The following is an 18426-nucleotide window of genomic DNA, read 5'->3' as shown; positions in this document are numbered from 1 at the left end:
CTGGAGTTGACATCTGCTTGGCTCTATGGGATCTCTCTGGTTCCATCACAGCATGAACTGCATCATGGTGGACAGACACTGTGCAGAAGAGATTCAGGCAGAGTGCTGGGCTCCCTTAAAACAACCCATTCGTGGTTACAGGAACTAACCCAGACCCAGGAGATCTACACTAAACCCTTCAAAGAGCGGAGCCATCATAACATTACCTGCAACTAGACCCCACCTCTTAAAGGTTGCACTGCCTCACAGCATGACCACACTGGGGACCAAGCCCCCAGCAAGGGACCTTTGGTAGTACACTCAGCCCATCTCCAACCTACAGCAGATGAGCTACCAGAACAGACTTGTGTCAAATCATGCATACACGTGAATGTTAATAAAAGCCAAAGTTAACATTGTCTTACCTTTGCTTTATGAAGATCAACTCCATACATAGACAACTTTTTGGCATTCTCAAGAAATTCCAAATCAGCTTGGGCTGGAGTCATGGACCTTTAGTAGAATAAAAATGAAAAATTCTTCATGCGTCGATATTTATGGTAATAACATGTATATTATTTGTACCTTATATGTACACAAACATACATATATACTACAATGTATATAACATATGTGACAGCCATAAAGTAGAATGTACGGAACAGGGCTTCAACTACTACCTGTATTTAAATAATCACAAAGGCTTTAGAAAAGGAGAGAGCTTGGGGAAACCAAAACTCAAAACTCTTGTTAGAAAAAAAAAATTAATTCTACTCAACAATTTCCTTAGAGCTATCTTATCCATCATCAGTTCTGCCCTCCTCTTTTCAGCCTTTTTCTTCAACACATATGAACTCCTCCCATTAATTTTCTTGCCAAGGAGATGAACAAATTGAATTCTCTACGGGCATGGCGCAATTTACAATATCCTCTTAGCTGCCCTTTTCTCTCCCTATGCCTGAATTGAGTTATTATGAAAATTAAACAAGAGGGCAGCTGATGTTACTTAACTTGGACTCTTAATGGGGGCAGGCTTGATGAAAAGAACATTTCTGGTAACAGATGGTGTCCTGCCCACTGTTCTAAACAAAATAAATTGGTTATTAGCAGCACATAGATAATGGGGCTGCATTTTGTTATTATGATGTCTTCATTACGAAACATATAATGAATTAGATTTGTTTGAAAACAATCAGTCTCACTGAACACTGTGCTGATCTTTCCTTCTCCTTTACAAGTTCTGCTCCTTTTAAAATGTGCTCACAGTTACGCTGTACTTGCGGAGGAAGATATGACTCCTAATGCTGCATAATTCAGACCAATCAAATCTTGCTACTTCATAGTAACAATATCATAGCCTTGGTCCCCAAAGAGAAAACACATAAATGCCAGTTTCCCAAAAGACAGCCTCCATCTATAAAAAGCAGCAGGGGTCTCTTCATATAACAAGGAGTAGCCTCTTCCAACCCCATCTGTCTTTACCCTCATTAAAATGAACAAAAGATTCCTTAGAACAACAACCACAAGAAAAAACGATCCCAGGCGAGGCGATGTGTTATGATGCAGCCTCCCTGATCCCTGAGTAAACTTCTTAGAACAATCTTAAAAGCATCATATCTGAATTCTATTTATGAAGAGGGGTCTGCAGCTCAAAACGGACAAAGGAGAATGGGAAAAGCAGCCTCTAGGTAAGTCCATATGCTCTAGTCATTAAAAACATCTCAGGAAACCTCCGTGGTTTCATTTTTTTCCCCATATAGAATACATAACTTTCTAGTTAAGGTTCTCTCAAATTATTTTGTTTTCTGGTACTCTAATCAACAGGGTGAATTTGGGGGTCCTGAAACGAGTACAGCAAGAGGATTAAAGAGTCTAAAATTGAAGAAACAGATCCAGGGGATCACATGGTTAGAAGCAGGTTAAGACGCTTAGTGTGAGAGAGCAGACTTAATTTAGGCCTCTAGTCACATGGGCTGGAAATCTGGCTTCTGCATTTGTGAGTGGTGAGCCTGTGTCTCCCTAATTTCCTCTGTGAAGTAAGAATCATAATAATAACTATTTCCAGACACCAGAACAGGCAATGATGTTTGGAAGAGATAGGTGGTGGGCCTTGGATGAATGAATGAATGAGCAAATGAATGTGACTATTAGAATTAAATGAGTCAATGGCTATAAAACTGCTATGCACCCTATAAATGTTTATTATTATTGCAATTTTAGTTTTTTTAGCCCAGTGATCCAATTATACACAGATCACAAAGTAAAAATCAAGAGAAACGATTTATATCAGTTGAATTTTTATTTATTTATTTATTTTTTGTTTTGTTTGCTTTTTTTTTTAAAGATTTATTTTTATTATTTTTTTATTGGAAAGGCGGATATACAGAGAGGAGAGACAGAGAGGAAGATCTTCCATCTGATCATTCACTCCTCAAGTGAGTGCAACGGGCCGATACTATGCCGATCCGAAGCCAGGAGCCTCTTCCGGGTCTCCCACACGGGTGCAGGGTCCCAAAGCTTTGGGCCGTCCTCGACTGCTTTCCCAGGCCACAGGCAGGGAGCTGGAAGGGAAGCGGGGCTGCCTGGATTAAAACCGGCGCCCATATGGGATCCCGGGCGTGCAAGGCGAGGACCTTTAACCACTTGCGCCACCGCGCCGGGCCCTGTTTGCTTTTTTTTAAGATTTATTTTATTTTTATTGGAAAGGCGGATATACAGAGAGGAGAGACAGAGAGGAAGATCTTCCATCCGATGATTCATTCCCCAAGTGAGCGCAATGGCCGATGCTATGCCGATCTGAAGCCAAGAGCCTCTTCCAGGTCTCCCATGCAGGTACAGGATCCCAAAGCTTTGGGATGTCCTCGACTGCTTTTCCGGGCCACAGGCAGGGAGCTGGATGAGAAGCAGGGCCGCCGGGATTAGAACCAGAGCCCATATGAGATCCCGGGCGTGCAAGGCGAGGACCTTTAACCACTTGCGCCACCGCGCCGGGCCCATAGAGTTGAATTTTTAAAAGTAAATGTGCATGATGCCTCAGCTGGCTAATCCTCTATCTCTAAGCGCTGGGATCTCATGTGAGGTAAGGTTCATGTCCCAGCTGCCTCATCTCCAATCCATTTTCCTGCTTGGGAAAGTCAGGAGGACGGCTCAAGTCCTTGGGAGCCTGTACCTGATCCTGGCTCCTGGCTTTAGATTGGCTCAGCTCCTGTCTTTGCAGCCATTTTGAGAGTGAACCAATGGATAGAGATCTCTTTCTGTCTCACCCTGTTCCCCCAGCTCTGTAACTGTGACCTTTAAATAAAATAAACTTTTTTAAAAAAAAAAAAAAGATACTTACTTTTATTTGAAAGGCAGAGTTTAGAGATTTTACAGAGAAGCAGAGATTGAAAGAAGGAGCACAGGATTGGAAGTGGAGCAGCTGGGAGTGCTGCAAGGTAGAGAATAGCCTGTTGAACCACCGCCCCACAATTCACTATTTGTAAGGACTGCAGCTTAGAAAAGTAGTTAGGGAACTCTGGCACTGGCTAACTTTTACTCATTTAAAAGAGAAGTAATGGGCCAGGCATGGTAGCCTAGCAGCTGAAGTCCTTGCCTTGCATACACTAGGATCCCATGTGGGCGCCAGTTCTAGTCCTTGTAATCCCACTTCCCATCCAGCTCCCTGCTTGTGGCCTGGGAAAGCAGTTGAGGATGGCCCAAAGCCCTGGAACCCTGCGCCCACACTGGAGGCCTGAAGGAGACTCCAGGTTCCTGGCTTTGAATTGGCACAGCTCTGGCCATTCCAGCCACTTGGGCAGTCAATCACCAGACAGAAGATCTTCCTCTCTGTCTCTCTTCCTCTCTGTATATCTCACTTTCAAATAAATAAGATAAATCTTTTTTTAAAAGAGAGAAAGTATGACCAATTTTCCAAGTATTGATTTATTTTAAGTAAATGAGGTCAAGTAGACCATGCAGTGAGTTTCAGTGTTACTTGATAATGTGGTCTGCATCTCCTAATTAAGGATCATGATTTCAAATAATTAAATGGGGGACAACTGACAAGTTTACATACTTTACTAATGCCCATAATGGAGGGTAATTAATTTTTAAGCTTGATTTGCTAACATAAAGTTGTTAATTATAGCTTCAAAATCTCAGTCTGGGCAAAGGGCCACTACTAAGGGTTACACGTGCATAGGCTGTCTTCTATGTCTCTGAGGAGGAGGGTGGCATAATTCTGTTCCTTTCAACACATAGTAAAATGCTTATGTTCCAGCAGAAGTTCTCCGGGATAGTGCAAACATCATGTTCTTGGACATACACACTTCACTTGGTTTTCTATAAGACAGAGCTGTCAATCTGTCTGGAGAGGAGAAAAGGAACTCCACGTCAACTTCTAAATTCTCTAGCCACACAGGTCCGTTCCTGTCCAATTCTACTGAACAGCTGACAGGACACCTGCCAGGCCACAACTCTGTCCTTCCCGATACGTCACTCTTCTCAGTCACAATTCCTCCAAATTCCAAGACTTTTCAGTTCTAGACTCACATTTGTCATTTGTAAAATGAGAATAAAATCACTATGTTGATAGTAAACATCTGAACATTTTTTGCTTTTTTGTGCTATAAGCACTTTACATCAATTTTATGATTCAACAATTATAAAACTCACACGATCATTTCCACTTTGATAAGAAGAAAACCTAAAGGGCTTAAAGTAACGGAGAGTCATACAGCTATCATGAAGAGAGCACAAATGCACAATGCTTCGACGACTAACTCCAGGGTCCACATTTTTCACTGTGGTGCCCTGTCACCTATCCCGGTGACCCCCAGACTTTTGGTCTTAGGACTTCTTTACTCTCTTAATTATTGAAGGCTCCAAAAGCTGTTTCTTCATGTCTATCTATTATTTACTATATTAACAATTTTAAAGCTACTTTGTAAAAGTCAAAATATTTATTCCCTAAATAACAATAAACTCACTAAATTTTAAGAGTAATAATATCATTTGTGAAAACTAACAATATTATCTCAAAAATGGAATGAATGGTGGTATCGTTTTACATATTTACAAACCTTGTTAAATGCATGGCCTTAAAAGAAAGCTGAATTTTCCTAGCTGCTTCTGCATTTAATCTGTTGCAATATATTAATTTAGTAGGAGTATATAGAAAAATCTGGTCTCACACAGATATACGGCCAGAAAAGGAAGGGTTGAGAATTTAATGTACTATTCTTTGGGGTCAGGCATTCTGCCTGAGGATTGTGTCAGATCAGATTTTCTGGGTTGGATCCCTGGCTCTGACTTCTTCCCCCAGCTTTCTCCTAATGCAAACCCTAGGAGGGTGTGGTGATGACTCAAACAATTGTATTCCTGCCACCCACACAGGAAACTTGGACTACGTTCCCAGCTCCCAGAGAGGGTTTGGTTTTAGCCTTGACCTAATGGACACTTAAGAGCTAAAGCAGCAGATGAGGTCTTTCTGTCTTGCTTAAGAGTTGAGGTAGGCAGTTAGTCTGTCCCGCACTGGAGCTGCAGAGCTCCATTCCCACCTCCGGCTCCTGATCCCACCTCCCTGCCTCCTGATCACTGTGAGCGGCAGTGCTGATGGCTCAGGTGGATTTCTGCCACTCATGTGGAAGACCTCGATTCCCAGACTGCAGCCTCGTTCCCTTCCCTCCCTCACAACGTGGGTGAATTAAATTATTTGTGTTGTACATAGCTCAAATGAGAGTGCTGAGTTAACTCTCCTCTACTCCATGCCTCCAATGTAGTTTCTTACTAACAGACCTAGGAAGCAAGAGTTATTGATTCAAGCACTTGGGTTCTTGCCACCACACGAGACCCAGATATGGTTCTAGGCTCTCAGCTTCCATCTGACCTACCCCTAGCCGATGTGGACATTTGGGCACTGAACCAGAAAATGAAAGATATTCCTCTCTCTGACCCAGACTTTATAATCATGATATTGTAATAAATCTATTATTCTGATTGCTTTTCTCCCATACTTGTTTTTGTACTTATGTGCTTCATATATTTTATACACAATAAATTTTTATAATCATAATTAGAAAATATAGTACTAAAATGTAGTCAAAGATAACACAACATCCTTATGTTACAATCATTAACAGGTTTGAGAGTGGTTGGTCAGTGGTCCAAATATCAGAGCACTGGGTTGTACAAGCCAAAAATGAAAAACAAACTGGCAGTTTTCTTCATAAACAGTATGACCCCAAACGAGCTGGGTGGTCGTCAGAAGTCTATAACTTTGTAGGTTATAAACTTCAAATCCTTACCCTGAGTCTCATGACAAGTGGCCAAACTTACAGGGACAACAGGCACGCAGAACTGGGCCGGAGTCGGGGGCATCCTGAGCTAAGCCTTTCTTATTTGAAGCATTCCAATCATTGCAACCTTAATGGTACTTTCCAAGGAATAATTTGGTTCAATGACTAGATAGAATAGTTGTTAACACCATGGCAAACGACGAGACCACTCTTTAAATTTTCTGGAATTTTCCTTGAGCAATGTGACCTTTTAAAAACCGGTAATCTAACTCAGAATATGAACTCAAGGCCAGCATTAGACTTTCACAGTAATAGACTGAGACGGTTTGTAAAACTCGGGTGCAGCGAGTGACTCAAGTAAAAAGGCATGTATGATAGTAAGAAACACGAATTACTCTTGCACTTTAATCATTAGCCAACATTTATGGAATTTGTATTAAGTGAAAAATATGGTGACATTCTATCCGGTGTTTTATACACAATATTACCTTTTCCAAACCTAAAAGTGACCCTGTATCTTCTTAGGTAATAATCTCTATCAGTCACAGGCAACTTGAGGCTAAGAGATTAGAATTAAGTTACTTGAGGTCACAAGGCTGGGGCAAAGCAGAGCTAAGATTTCAAGCTCAGACAGCCTATAAACCTTTGCCTCTGATCACTGTGTCATGATACCTCCCACCAACAACTGATTTCATAAAGAAAAAGCAGCACAATGAATTCAGTAAGGACCTTCACAAACGTCTTAAGAGGATTCACAGACCTTCTGAAATCTATTCACGTTTGTAGATTTCAAACTAAAACTTCCCTGTCATTAAGATTTCAAGGCACATTATATAGCGTAAGTTTAAAATCTCTGGGGAAAAAGTCAAGGTTTGCTCTAGCAGTTAAGCCAACGCTTGGGATAACCATATCCCATATCAGAGTGCTTGGATTGTAGTTCTGCCTCTTCCTGATTCTAGCTTTCTGCTGATGAATACCTAGGGGAAGTAACAATATAACTAAACAACAATTACATAATTCAAGTAACCTAGTCCTTGCCACCCCTGCAGGAGATTTGGACTGAATTCCTGACTCTTGGCTTCAGTCTAGACCAGCCCCAGCACTGTACACATTTAGGGAGTGAATCACTGATGAGATGAGAGCTCTCCTCTCTCTCTCTCTCTTGTTTATATCTTGTTTATCCATCTCCCTCAAGTCATAAAAATAGGTTTCTTTTTTTTTTTTAAATAAAGACCTTTTTTTTTTTTTTAAAGAAAAGGCAACAGCAACAGTATTTATCACCTACTGAGTACCTACTATGTTCCAGACATTTTGTTAAGTGCTCTATCTCATTTAGCTTTCATCCCATAATGCAATGCCCATTATTTTGTCAAGAAAATATGCTCCAAGAGTTTAAATGACTCCCCAAAGTTAAACAGTGGAGAGAAGTTCATGTTGACTCTTTCTATGGCACTTCTTAGGCAAACAATGAATCAGCAGAGGGTCAAGGGTTTAGATTTAATGCCAAAGCTACATAGGACAAACCCTGGAGCCACACTCACCTGTATGATTTATGCAGTTCCATGACCTTCTCTTCAAGTTCCTTGGTCTGATTTGGAGCCAGTTTAAATTCACTGACATAATCCACGCCGTGGAGTTCTGGATCGTAGTCTCCCAACTCAGACTGGATGGTATAAGAACCTAACAATGCTAAGGTTGCAAAGGAACATGGCAGACGTCCTGAAACTATGTCCTGGCGAAGTTGAAGACATAAGTAGTATCTACAATCAAAAAAGAAAAGATGTCTTCAGGTCAACAGGAACAATATTAATGATAAAATAGAGAAAATGGAAGAAAGGGGGAGTGTATGAGGAGGGAGGCTAAGAAGAAAAATAAAAAAAAGATTAACGAAGAGATAATACAGGTCATTAATAACTGTTCAGTGTAGGCAGTGAGCAAATGGTAGTTCATTGTATCATCATCTCTTCCTTTTGGTATGTTTGAAATTTTCCCATAATAAACACAAACAGATATTGTAACTGTGTGAGACTCACAGTAGAATGCAGAAAAGACAAAAAGTTGGGAAAGTCTGAAGGAGGTAAAGGAACCAATATTTTGCTGAGTACCACAGATACAGAAATTATCTGAACTAAGCCCCCAAAAGAAGACAAAGAATAAAAACGGGTGAGATTCATGGTCAGATTATAGGAGAGGAGGTAACCTATGGGCTTGACTTGCTCAATGCTAGGTAATAATGAAGACTGCTTGCCTCCCACACAAGTGCTTTCTTTTCTATCACTCGGTTTTGAATGTACAGATACCGTCCTTGATGTATATAGATGACACTGTTGACGCATTTTCACCAGGATGTAATCTTTCTGGTGTCTTTTTCCTCCAAGGTGGGCTAAATTGCATGTAATCTTCCATACACTAGCCATCACCTTGTATGACTAACTTTACTAACTACTAGGAATTCAGAGAAGCAATCAAAATAGGGCAATTCAACAAACCAACCAAGCAACTGAACGTGTACAAAAAACTATCAGGATAATGTGCACAAGGCCCTGATCTTGCTACTTGTTCTGACTGAGTTGACTGATTCAGCCTGTTTAAACAGGAAAGTATAATTAAGCTGAAAATACCAATATTAGAATCCTTTTTTAAAAATCATAAGCTGTTGACTAACATAAGCAACAGTGTTTGCTATCTGTTGCTACCTCTAATTAATCGCTGCCTTCTTTTTCTAAAGGGGTAGGCATTGTGGCCTAGCACGCTAAGCCACCGTCTGGAATGCCTGCATTTCATACCAGAGTGCTTAACAGCTCCCTACTGATGCCCCTGGGAGGCAGCAGATGCTGACCTACGTACTCCACTCAGGTAGGATACCCTAATGAAGTTCTTGCCTTCTGGCCTCAGGCTGGTCCAGCCCTGGCTGTGGTGGTCATGTAGGAATCAAATCAGGAAATGAAAGATCCTTCTCCTCTCTGTCACTCTGTCTTTCAAATATGGAAATAAATCTTAAAAAACAAAAGAAAAAAAAGAAAAGCAATGCCGACCAAGTCACAGGCATTTTTTTTAAGATTGATTTATTTGTTATTCAAAAGGCAGATTTTACAGAGAACAGTTGAGACAGAAAGATCTTTGCTGATTCATTCCCCAAGTGGCCACAATGTCTGGAGCTGAGCCAATTCAAAGCCAGAAGCTTCCTTTGGGTTTCCCACATAGCTACACGATTCCAAGGCTTTGGGCCATCCTTCACTGCCTTTCCAGGTCATAAGCAGGGAGCTGGATGGAAAGTGGAGCAGTCGAGACACGAACTGGCACCCATATGGAATCCCAGTGCATACAAGTAGGGATTTAGCCATTGAGCCATCACACCAGGCCCAAGCTCACAAAAGTTTTAAAGACCCCCTAATGTAGATAATCAGTAAAGTTTATCAGGGATATGTTTTGTTTTATATAAATGAATAAAGATGAAGAAGTAGCAACTTTGAGACAAATCTCACCCATGAAAAAGCAATAAGCAACATATAAATTTCAGGCAGATACGGGATCTCAACTTCAAGAATTTATTAGGAATGACTAGACAACAAAGCATATTTTTTCCCCCTTTATATGCTCTCTAATTGTTATTATTTTCCCATGATATAGTCATGTAGTTATATAGAATCTCCCCATCTTCTTTCCCCACCCCCATCGCCATATTCCCTCATATCATTATAACATGCTCTTTCAGCAACATCACAAGCCCAATACTGTTATTTAAGTGTAGTATGGCCAGATGGTAGAAAATAGAGTATCAAATTGTCAACGTCTATTTAACAGTTTTTTGCCTATTGGATAAATTCCTAGTTGGGATGCCCTCATTCGTATCAGAGTGCATGGGGTCAAATCCAAGCTCTGCTCTTGACTCCAGCTTCCTGCTAACATACATCCTGGGAGACAGCAGGTGATAGCAAATGATTGGGTCCATGCTACTCACACGGGAGATGTGAATTCAGCTGGGCTGCTGCAGAAATTTTGGAAATAAGGGGATAGAAGATTTCGCTCTGTTTCTGTCTCTTTGTTTTGCAAAGATATAAAAATCAGAAAAAAAAATTCAGAAGAAAAGTTTAGTCTACTCTTTTATTTGAGAGAGATGAAAATTGAGGTCTAGAGATGAGGTTATAAACTCATCTGAAAACAGAGTTAATAGCAAAGAAGAACTGAAAGCAGTTTCTCAACAACTAACAGGAAAATTTAACATTTGCTAAGGACCTGTGATGTATGAAGCTCCATGAAAGATGGATATACCATGTACAGCATTACTCTTTATATCGTTTTTCTACTTTTTGATTAATATTTTTTATAGAATCCAATAAAAGCCACTTTCTCAAATCAGCAGGCTGATTTTAAAGAGCATTAAGATAATTTCATAAATTATATGGAATTGGATCTGGTGTGATGGCTCAGCGTCTAAATCCTCGCCTTGAATGTGCCGAGATCCCCTGTGGGTGCCAGTATGTGTCTCCTGGCTGCTCCACTTCCCATCCAGCTCCCTGCTTCTGGCCTTAAAAAGCAGTCGAGGATGGCCCAAAGCCTTGGGACCTTGCATCCATGTGGGAGGCCTATAAGAAGTTCCTGGTTCCTGCCTTTGGATTAGCTCAGCTCCAGCCGTTACGACCATTTAGAGAGTGAACCAGCAAACGGAAGATCTTTCTGTCTCTCCTTTCTGTAAATATGCCTTTCCAATAAATAAATAAATAAATAAATATCTTTATAAAATAAAATAAATGATGTGGACTCAACACAAGATTCACATGATGCTCATGCCCTTGATCATATACTTTAAAAGGGAGCTAAGAATCAAAACTAGTAACACTGAGACTGTTAGACTTCCTGTTTCCTGTAAAAAGAAACATGGTAGGAAAGGAGTATAAAAAAAACCAACAGAAAACATCAAAAGGGCAGGTGTTTGGTATAGTGGTTGTTGGGCTCACATCTCCTGTTGAGTGCAGGGTTTGATGCCCAGGCCCACTTTCTAGTCTAGCTTCCTGGTAATGTATTCTTGGAAGACAGCAGGTAACAGGTGCCTTTGGGTCCCTGCCACCCTGTGGGCTGAGTTCCCAGCTCTCCCTTTGCCTGACCTGTGAGCATCTGGGGAGCAAAGTCAGTCTCTCTCAAATAAGCAAAATGAATGAATTGGTAACATTTTTAAAAACACTAGCAGGGCCCGGCGCGGTGGCGCAAGTGGTTAAAGGTCCTCGCCTTGCACGCCCGGGATCCCATATGGCCGCCAGTTCTAATCCCAGCAGCCCTGCTTCCCTTCCAGCTCCCTGCCCGTGGCCCGGGAAGGCAGTGGAGGACGGCCCAAAGCTTTGGGACCCTGCACCCACGTGTGGGAGACCCGGAAGAGGCTCCTGGCTTCGGATCGGCATAGCATCGGCCCGTTGCGCTCACTTGGGGAGTGAATCATCGGATGGAAGATCTTCCTCTCTGTCTCTCCTCTCTGTATACCTGCCTTTCCAATAAAAAAATAATAATAAAAATAAATCTTAAAAAAAAAAAAAACACTAGCAAACCACTTTACCGTTATATTTGTGTCATACCCTTCGGAGGGTGATGTGGCGTGCAGAAGTCCTGCCAATAACTTGATGTAACACCCACAATAGGTACTACTACTTCCTCTGCTGGTTTCTTCCAGGCAGGTCACACAGTTGAAGCTTATTAGTTCATTATTTGCAAGCCTGCTTTGAACTGATGGGAAAATTTCTATCTTAGGCTAATAGTTCATGATTTCTTCTCAAATTTGAATAAGAAAATCTCCAGAGTTTATGGCAATGAGAATTATTACATACCTGACTATCAATTGATAAAATTATTTACCTTGTTATATCTTCAGTTAACTGTGCTGGGTCAGGTGGATAAAACTTCACATTAAACGTGAAATTCCAAGGAATACCTGTAAAACACAAAAAGTTTTATGCTTATGTTTTGTCGAAAGATCTATACTTTTTTTTAAGACGTTACAGTGTGAAAAAAAAAAAAGACGTTACAGGGTGGCAATGTGGCGCAGCACGTAAAGTTAACTCTTGCAGCACCAGCAATCACAAATAGGTGCCAGGTTGAATCCCAGCTGCTCCACTTCTACTCCAACTCCCTGGTAATATTGCTACGAAAGCAGTGTAGGCTAGCCCAGGTCCTTGGGCTCCTGCATCCATGTGGGAGACCCAGAAGAAGCTGCTGGCTTTGGACTGGCCCAAATCTGTGGCCATTTGGGGTGTCAACCAATGGATGGATGATCTCTCTCTCTCTAACTTGGCCTTTCAAATAAATAGATCAATCTTACAGAGATACCACTTTTAATTTTAATTTTTTTTCCATCTGGTAAGAGTTTTGTTTATAAAGGATTAGAATCACATAGGTAAAATAACATGAAAGAAACCATCCTCTGGGTCAACTTGTCTACAATACTGGTTTTCAGAATGTACAACACTCCTCATACTATTGGATCTTAGAGGTAACGCAGGCCAGTCCCCATGCAGATCTCAGTTACTCTGTATGGAATGATTCTAATATAATGTTAGGTGGGGGAAAAAACCCAAGATTAACAGTATATTGAAATGAACTATATTAAGAATTTTAGAGGTCTAGGTCATACCACCCTTAACATGCCCAGTATCATCTAATCTAGTGAGCTCAGCAGGGTTGGGCCTTGTTAATACTTGAATGGGAGAAATTTGGGTTCAGCATTGTGGCTGGCATCCCGTATGAGTTCTGGTTGCTCTAATTCCAAGCTAGCTCGCTGCTAAGGGGGTGGCAAAGCACCCAAGATGGCCCAAGTGATTGGACCCCTCACCTCCCTGGGAGTTCAGGACGGAGTTCCTGTGCCCTGGTTTCTGCTTGGCACAGTCCCAACCATGCAGTCTCCTGGGTAGTGAACTAGAAGATGGAAGATTCTCTCTCTGTAACTGTTTTTCAATTAAATAAATAGTTTTAAAAATAAATTGAACAGCATTGTTTTAAAATTTATTTGTATTGCAAAATCAGATATACAGAGAGGAGGAGATTGAGAGGAAGATCCTCCATTCGATGATTCACTCCCCAATGATTGCAACAGCTGGAGCTGAGCCAATCCAAAGCCAGGAGCCAGGAGCTCTTCTGGGTCTCCCACATGGGTGCAGCATCCCAAGGCTTCGGGCCATCCTAGACTGCTTTCCAAGACCACAAGCAGGGAGCTGGATGGGAAGTGGATCAGCAGATCACAAACTGGCACCCATATGGGATGCTGGTGCAAGTAGGATGATGATTAACCCATGCCAACTCTTAGTGCTTGTTCTTTTTCATGCTAGTTATACCTTAAAAAAAAACCTATGCAGTTTCTTTGCAAATTAAATTTAACGTTAAATGCAACAAGTAAGCTAAAAATGTAAATGTCTTGGAATTAGAAAAGTAGTAAAGTTTAGCTTGTGAGTGCCCATTTATAGTATATCATATACATGATTAGTAATACTTGATGGAGAATTCTTAGTAGAGGAAAACATGGTGGCTGGAAAAATTCTACAAAAATTTTTTTTTCATTAAAATTGTTCTACCTTCTACTCAGCAAGAATTTAACATTTCTACTAACAGCACACAACCTGAGTCTGACCATAAGAAACAACAGACAAAAGTAATCTGGCCTTTGTCTTTAAAAATAACTGGACTCTTTCCCCCCTTCTCCTGCCTCTCTGTCACTATAATAGATTGTACATTGTTATGTTATTGTTTTTTAAATTACCCTAGACTTTAAATACAGATAGAACTACTAAAAGAAATTTAAAAATGCTATGAATATATGGTTGTCAAAATAAAACATTCTTCTGAATATAGACCTTTTTGAGCATGTGGAATTAAAAAAAAAACAAAACAAACAAACAAACCAAAAACTGGACTCTTTCCTCCCCTCTCCTGCCTCTCTCCTGTCCTTCATCCTGCCCCTTCCCCTGCCCTGGCAGCCCACATCCTGCCACCATGGCAGATAGGTCCCTTCTAGTTTTCTCTCCCTCCACCCCTGAAAACAAACAAACAAAAAACTGGACTATGGTCTGGCATCATGGTATAACGAGTTAACCCACTGCTTGCAGCAGAACGCTGGCTGAGTCCTGGCTGCTCTGCTGGCAATCCAGCTTTCCACAAAGGAGCCTGGGGAAGCAGCAGGTATGGCCCTCTTGCTTGGCCACTGACTCCTGCGGTGGAGACCAAGACAGCGCACCTGGCTCCTGGCTTCAGAATGACCCAGCCCCAAATGTTAGGGCAATTTGGGGAGAGAATCAGTGAATCGAAGATCAGAAGATCTCTCACTTGCTTGTTCACTCCCTGTCAGTCATTCTGCCTACACACATATGTGTGTTTTAAATAATACATATGTGTATATTATTTTAGTTTGCAAAACTATACTCTTTAAGACAACCAATGTTATGAAACATTTTTAAAGCACAGGAAATGTTTCAGAATAAGAAAACTAAAAAGATGCAATAATTTAAATGCAAAGTATTACCTTAGATTTTCTTTTGCTCTAAAAGATAGCATTAGGGCAACTAACAAATAAGTTTGTTGGCTAAAGTATTATTTCATATTAATTTCCTGCTTTTGAAAATTATGGTGAGACTGAGACTATAAGACAAGTTAGTCTTAAGATAGATAAATATTTAGGAGCAAAAGATGTTCATCAATGCAACTGACATTTTAATAAAGGTAAAATTCACATAAAGTAATATTAACCATTTTAAAGTACAGAATGCAGTTGCATTTAGTGTGTTCATAATGTTATACAACCACTACCTCAACCTAATTCCTGAATATTTTCCCGATCCCAAAGGAGCTATCATATTCATTAAACACTTTCCATTCCTCCCTCTCCAAGCCACAACAAGCAGTAATTTGCTTTCTCTATGAAGCAAGTCTACTCTGGATGTTTCTGATAAACAGAATCATACAATACTCATATGTAGTCCTTTGCGTATATCTTTTATTATCTGGTACAATGTTTTTGAGGCTCATCATAAGGTTACATGTATCAGTTCTTTCCTTTCTGTTGTTAAATATACTGCATTCTGTTTGTCTAATAAATTGTGACCAACATTTGAGTTTGTTTCCACCTTTGTGAACAGTGCTATGCAGCTTCAGTTTTAGCCTACTGGCTGAAGTCCTTGCCTTGAATGCGCTGGGATCCCATATTGGTGCTGCCTCTAATCCTGGCAGCCCTGTTTCCCATCCGCTCCCTGCTTGTGACCTGGGAAAGCAGTTGAGGACGGCCCAAAGCCTTGGGACCCTCCACCCACATGGGAGACCTGGAAGAAGCTCCTGGCTCCAGGCTTCGGACAGGCTCAGTTCTTGCCATTGTGGTCACTTGGGGTGTGAATCAATGGATAAATCTTCCTCTCTGTCTCTCCTCCTCTCTCTGTATATCTGCCTTTCCAATAAAAAATAAATTAAAAATCTTAAAAAAAAAACCTTCACTCTGTGTTTTTGTTAGATAAACAGAAAAGAAGATAAAGGAAACTTAGTAACATATTAACATTTGAAGAATGTGGGTAAAGGTTATCTAAAGAATTTTACACCAATCTTCTAAGGCTTCTTTCTGTAAGTGTGAAATTATGTTAAAAAAAAATTCTTGGGGCCAGTGCTGTAGCATATGGGTACCAGTTCACTTCCCAGCTGCTCCACCTCCCTGCTAATGGCCTGAGAAAAGCAGAAAAGGGCCCAAAGCTGGAACTTCTGCCACTTACGTGGGAGACAAGGATGAAGTGCCTGGTTTCAACCCGCCAGGTGCTAGCCCTTGTGGCTATGTGGAGAGTGACCGAGCATGAAGATCTCAACCTCTCTCTCCTCTCCACCGCCCCATAACTTTGAACTCTTTCAGAATTTACAAATAAATAAATAATACTAACTATTGGAAATAACTGCGACCTTTTAAGAACAGAAGAAGCCAAGAATGCTGATATATTACTGGTGGGGATATAGAGTTCCAAACAATCCTGAGAACAATTTGGAAATAAACATAACCTAAATCTCACAAACCCATTTCCAGCTATTCTTAAATCAGGTTTTTACACTGTGGCCCATGATTCATTGTGAATTCAGCTTTGTGCTAGGAAAATAACCAATATATATAAAATATTAAATCAAGATATCATTCTTAGCACTTACAATAATAGAGAAATGTTTTGTGAATTCTCTTACCATAAGGATTATTTTTAAAAACTATCTTGAGTCAGAAAAGTATGTCACATAATTACCTATTATATAATCCACTTCCAAGGTGGAGGAATCCACCATGGGGGGAGGGGTATGGGAGGGGTGGGGGGAATCCCCAGCGCCTATAAAACTGTACTACATAATACAATGTAAGCAACAATAAAAAATAAATAAATAAATAAATTAAAAAAATCCACTTCATAGGACATTCAAAACAACCAAACATAGTACTGTGTTTTTAAGGAACACATTCACAAGTAATAAAAAAAATTTTCAGAAATTTCAGTGAAATCATTAACACAAAATAGCAATCATTAACACATAAGACAAAGTGACCTCTACAGAGGAGGGAGAAGGGCATACAAGAAAGGCATACAAGAATAATTTTTAAAACCTATCTGGATAAGTTACATATCAGTAATTTACAGTATACAAAGCTAATGTAAGGATTTCTTGCTTTTGCTTTATATTATTTCAGAAAGAGAATATTCCAGGTGGCTAGCCTGACTTAGTAAGAATAAGTTATCTTACCTAGAATCAAGAGAATAAAGTTAAAAATTAAACTGGGAGGGAAGAGAGATTGATACATCAGAAGAAAATCCAAATGGGTCAGTTTGTGTCTGTAGATTTGTCACAAAAACAGAGCAACCATATCCTCTATACTGTATAAATGATAGAAGAAACATAAAATTATGGACTAAAATAAATCACCCTAAAATAATAACAGATTTCTATGTCAAGGGAGGGAGGGGGGATGGGACTAGGAGGAAAACAAAACCGAATCTATATTGTTTTATTTTAAATAAAATACGCTAAAACATGTTAATTCTGGATGGTGAGTAATGAATACTTGCTCCATATTTTCCTATACTTTTTGAAATATGGAAAAAGTATTTGCAATTAAATATATAATTTTTAGGGTTTGGCGTGGTAGCTTAGTGGCTAAAATCCTCACTTTGCACATGCCAGAATCCCATATGGGCATCGATTTGTGTCCCAGCAGCCCTGCTTCCCATCTAGCACCCTGCTGGTTGCCTGGGAAAGAAACCCTGCTTCCCAACCAGCACCCAAGTAGGAGATCAGAAAGAAGCTCCTGGCTGCTGACTGGCCCAGCTCCACCTACTGCGGCCACCTGCGGAGTGAATCAGCAGACAGAGGATCTTCCTCTCTGTCTTTCCTCCTCTCTGTATCTGACTTTGCAATAAAAACACATAAATCTTAAAAAACATATATATACATATATATATATTCAATTTTGAGTATTCACATTTTTCATTCTGCTTCCAAGGATTTATCCTCATACAACTGCACAAAGCTGCATCTATAAATAATCCACTATAATTCTGCACAATAGGACTGGTTATACATACTGTATTTATAATCATTAAATTTTTTTTTCCCAACAGAGCCACATTGTGATACTGGCACCCCACACAGGTATTAGTTTAAGTCCCTCCTGCTCTACTTCCAATCTGGCTGCACTCTGTTAATGTGTCTGGAAAAAACAGCAGAAAATGGCCCAAGTGTTTGGGTCCCTGCCACCTACATTGGAGACTAGATGGAACTTTAGACTTCTGGCTTTGACCTGGCTGTTGCAGCCATTTGGGGTGGAAATTAGTGAGATTTCCTTTCTCTGATATCCTGCTTTCCAAATAAAATAAATAAACCTTTAAAAAATTTTAAAATAAAAACTGTTTAAAATAAATACATGTTTTGGCTTGGAAAATACACCAAGATATACTCAATATAGAACAAATGGTTATATGTTAAGATAGACACAGTACATCTCTGGAAACAACCCAGAAATTAGTTCCCATGGATGACTCTGGAGAAAGAAACTGCCCGACCAGGGACTTGTGCTATATTCACTTGTATCTTTTAATTTTATACTACATATTAATGCCTATTTTAAGAAAATATTTATAGCATACTAGTATATTTTTGCATTGGTCTTTTAAAGATTTATTTTTATTAT

The 18426-nt window shown here is 40.1% G+C and overlaps 1 protein-coding gene across 5 annotated transcripts in view; it reads right to left on the bottom strand.

The window, feature by feature from the left end:
• The window catches only part of EPB41 (erythrocyte membrane protein band 4.1), a 177976-nt gene that overhangs the window by 69932 nt on the left and 89618 nt on the right, over positions 1–18426 (bottom strand). For all 5 annotated transcript variants that reach the window (XM_040974057.1, XM_040974062.1, XM_040974059.1 and 2 more), the window contains exons 6-8: positions 12099–12174; positions 7796–8014; positions 405–492 (exon numbers count right to left, since the gene is read on the bottom strand). In XM_040974057.1, the coding sequence (XP_040829991.1) occupies positions 405–492; positions 7796–8014; positions 12099–12174 (383 nt within the window). The remainder of the gene's footprint in view (positions 1–404; positions 493–7795; positions 8015–12098; positions 12175–18426) is intronic.

The sequence above is a fragment of the Ochotona curzoniae genome, unplaced genomic scaffold (assembly GCF_017591425.1).
Source record: "Ochotona curzoniae isolate NIBS_2020 unplaced genomic scaffold, NIBS_Ocur_1.0 contig_2404, whole genome shotgun sequence".
Lineage (NCBI taxonomy): Eukaryota > Metazoa > Chordata > Mammalia > Lagomorpha > Ochotonidae > Ochotona > Ochotona curzoniae.
Note: the sequence above shows the minus strand (reverse complement) of the source record. Positions and strands in the feature narration are given on the sequence as shown.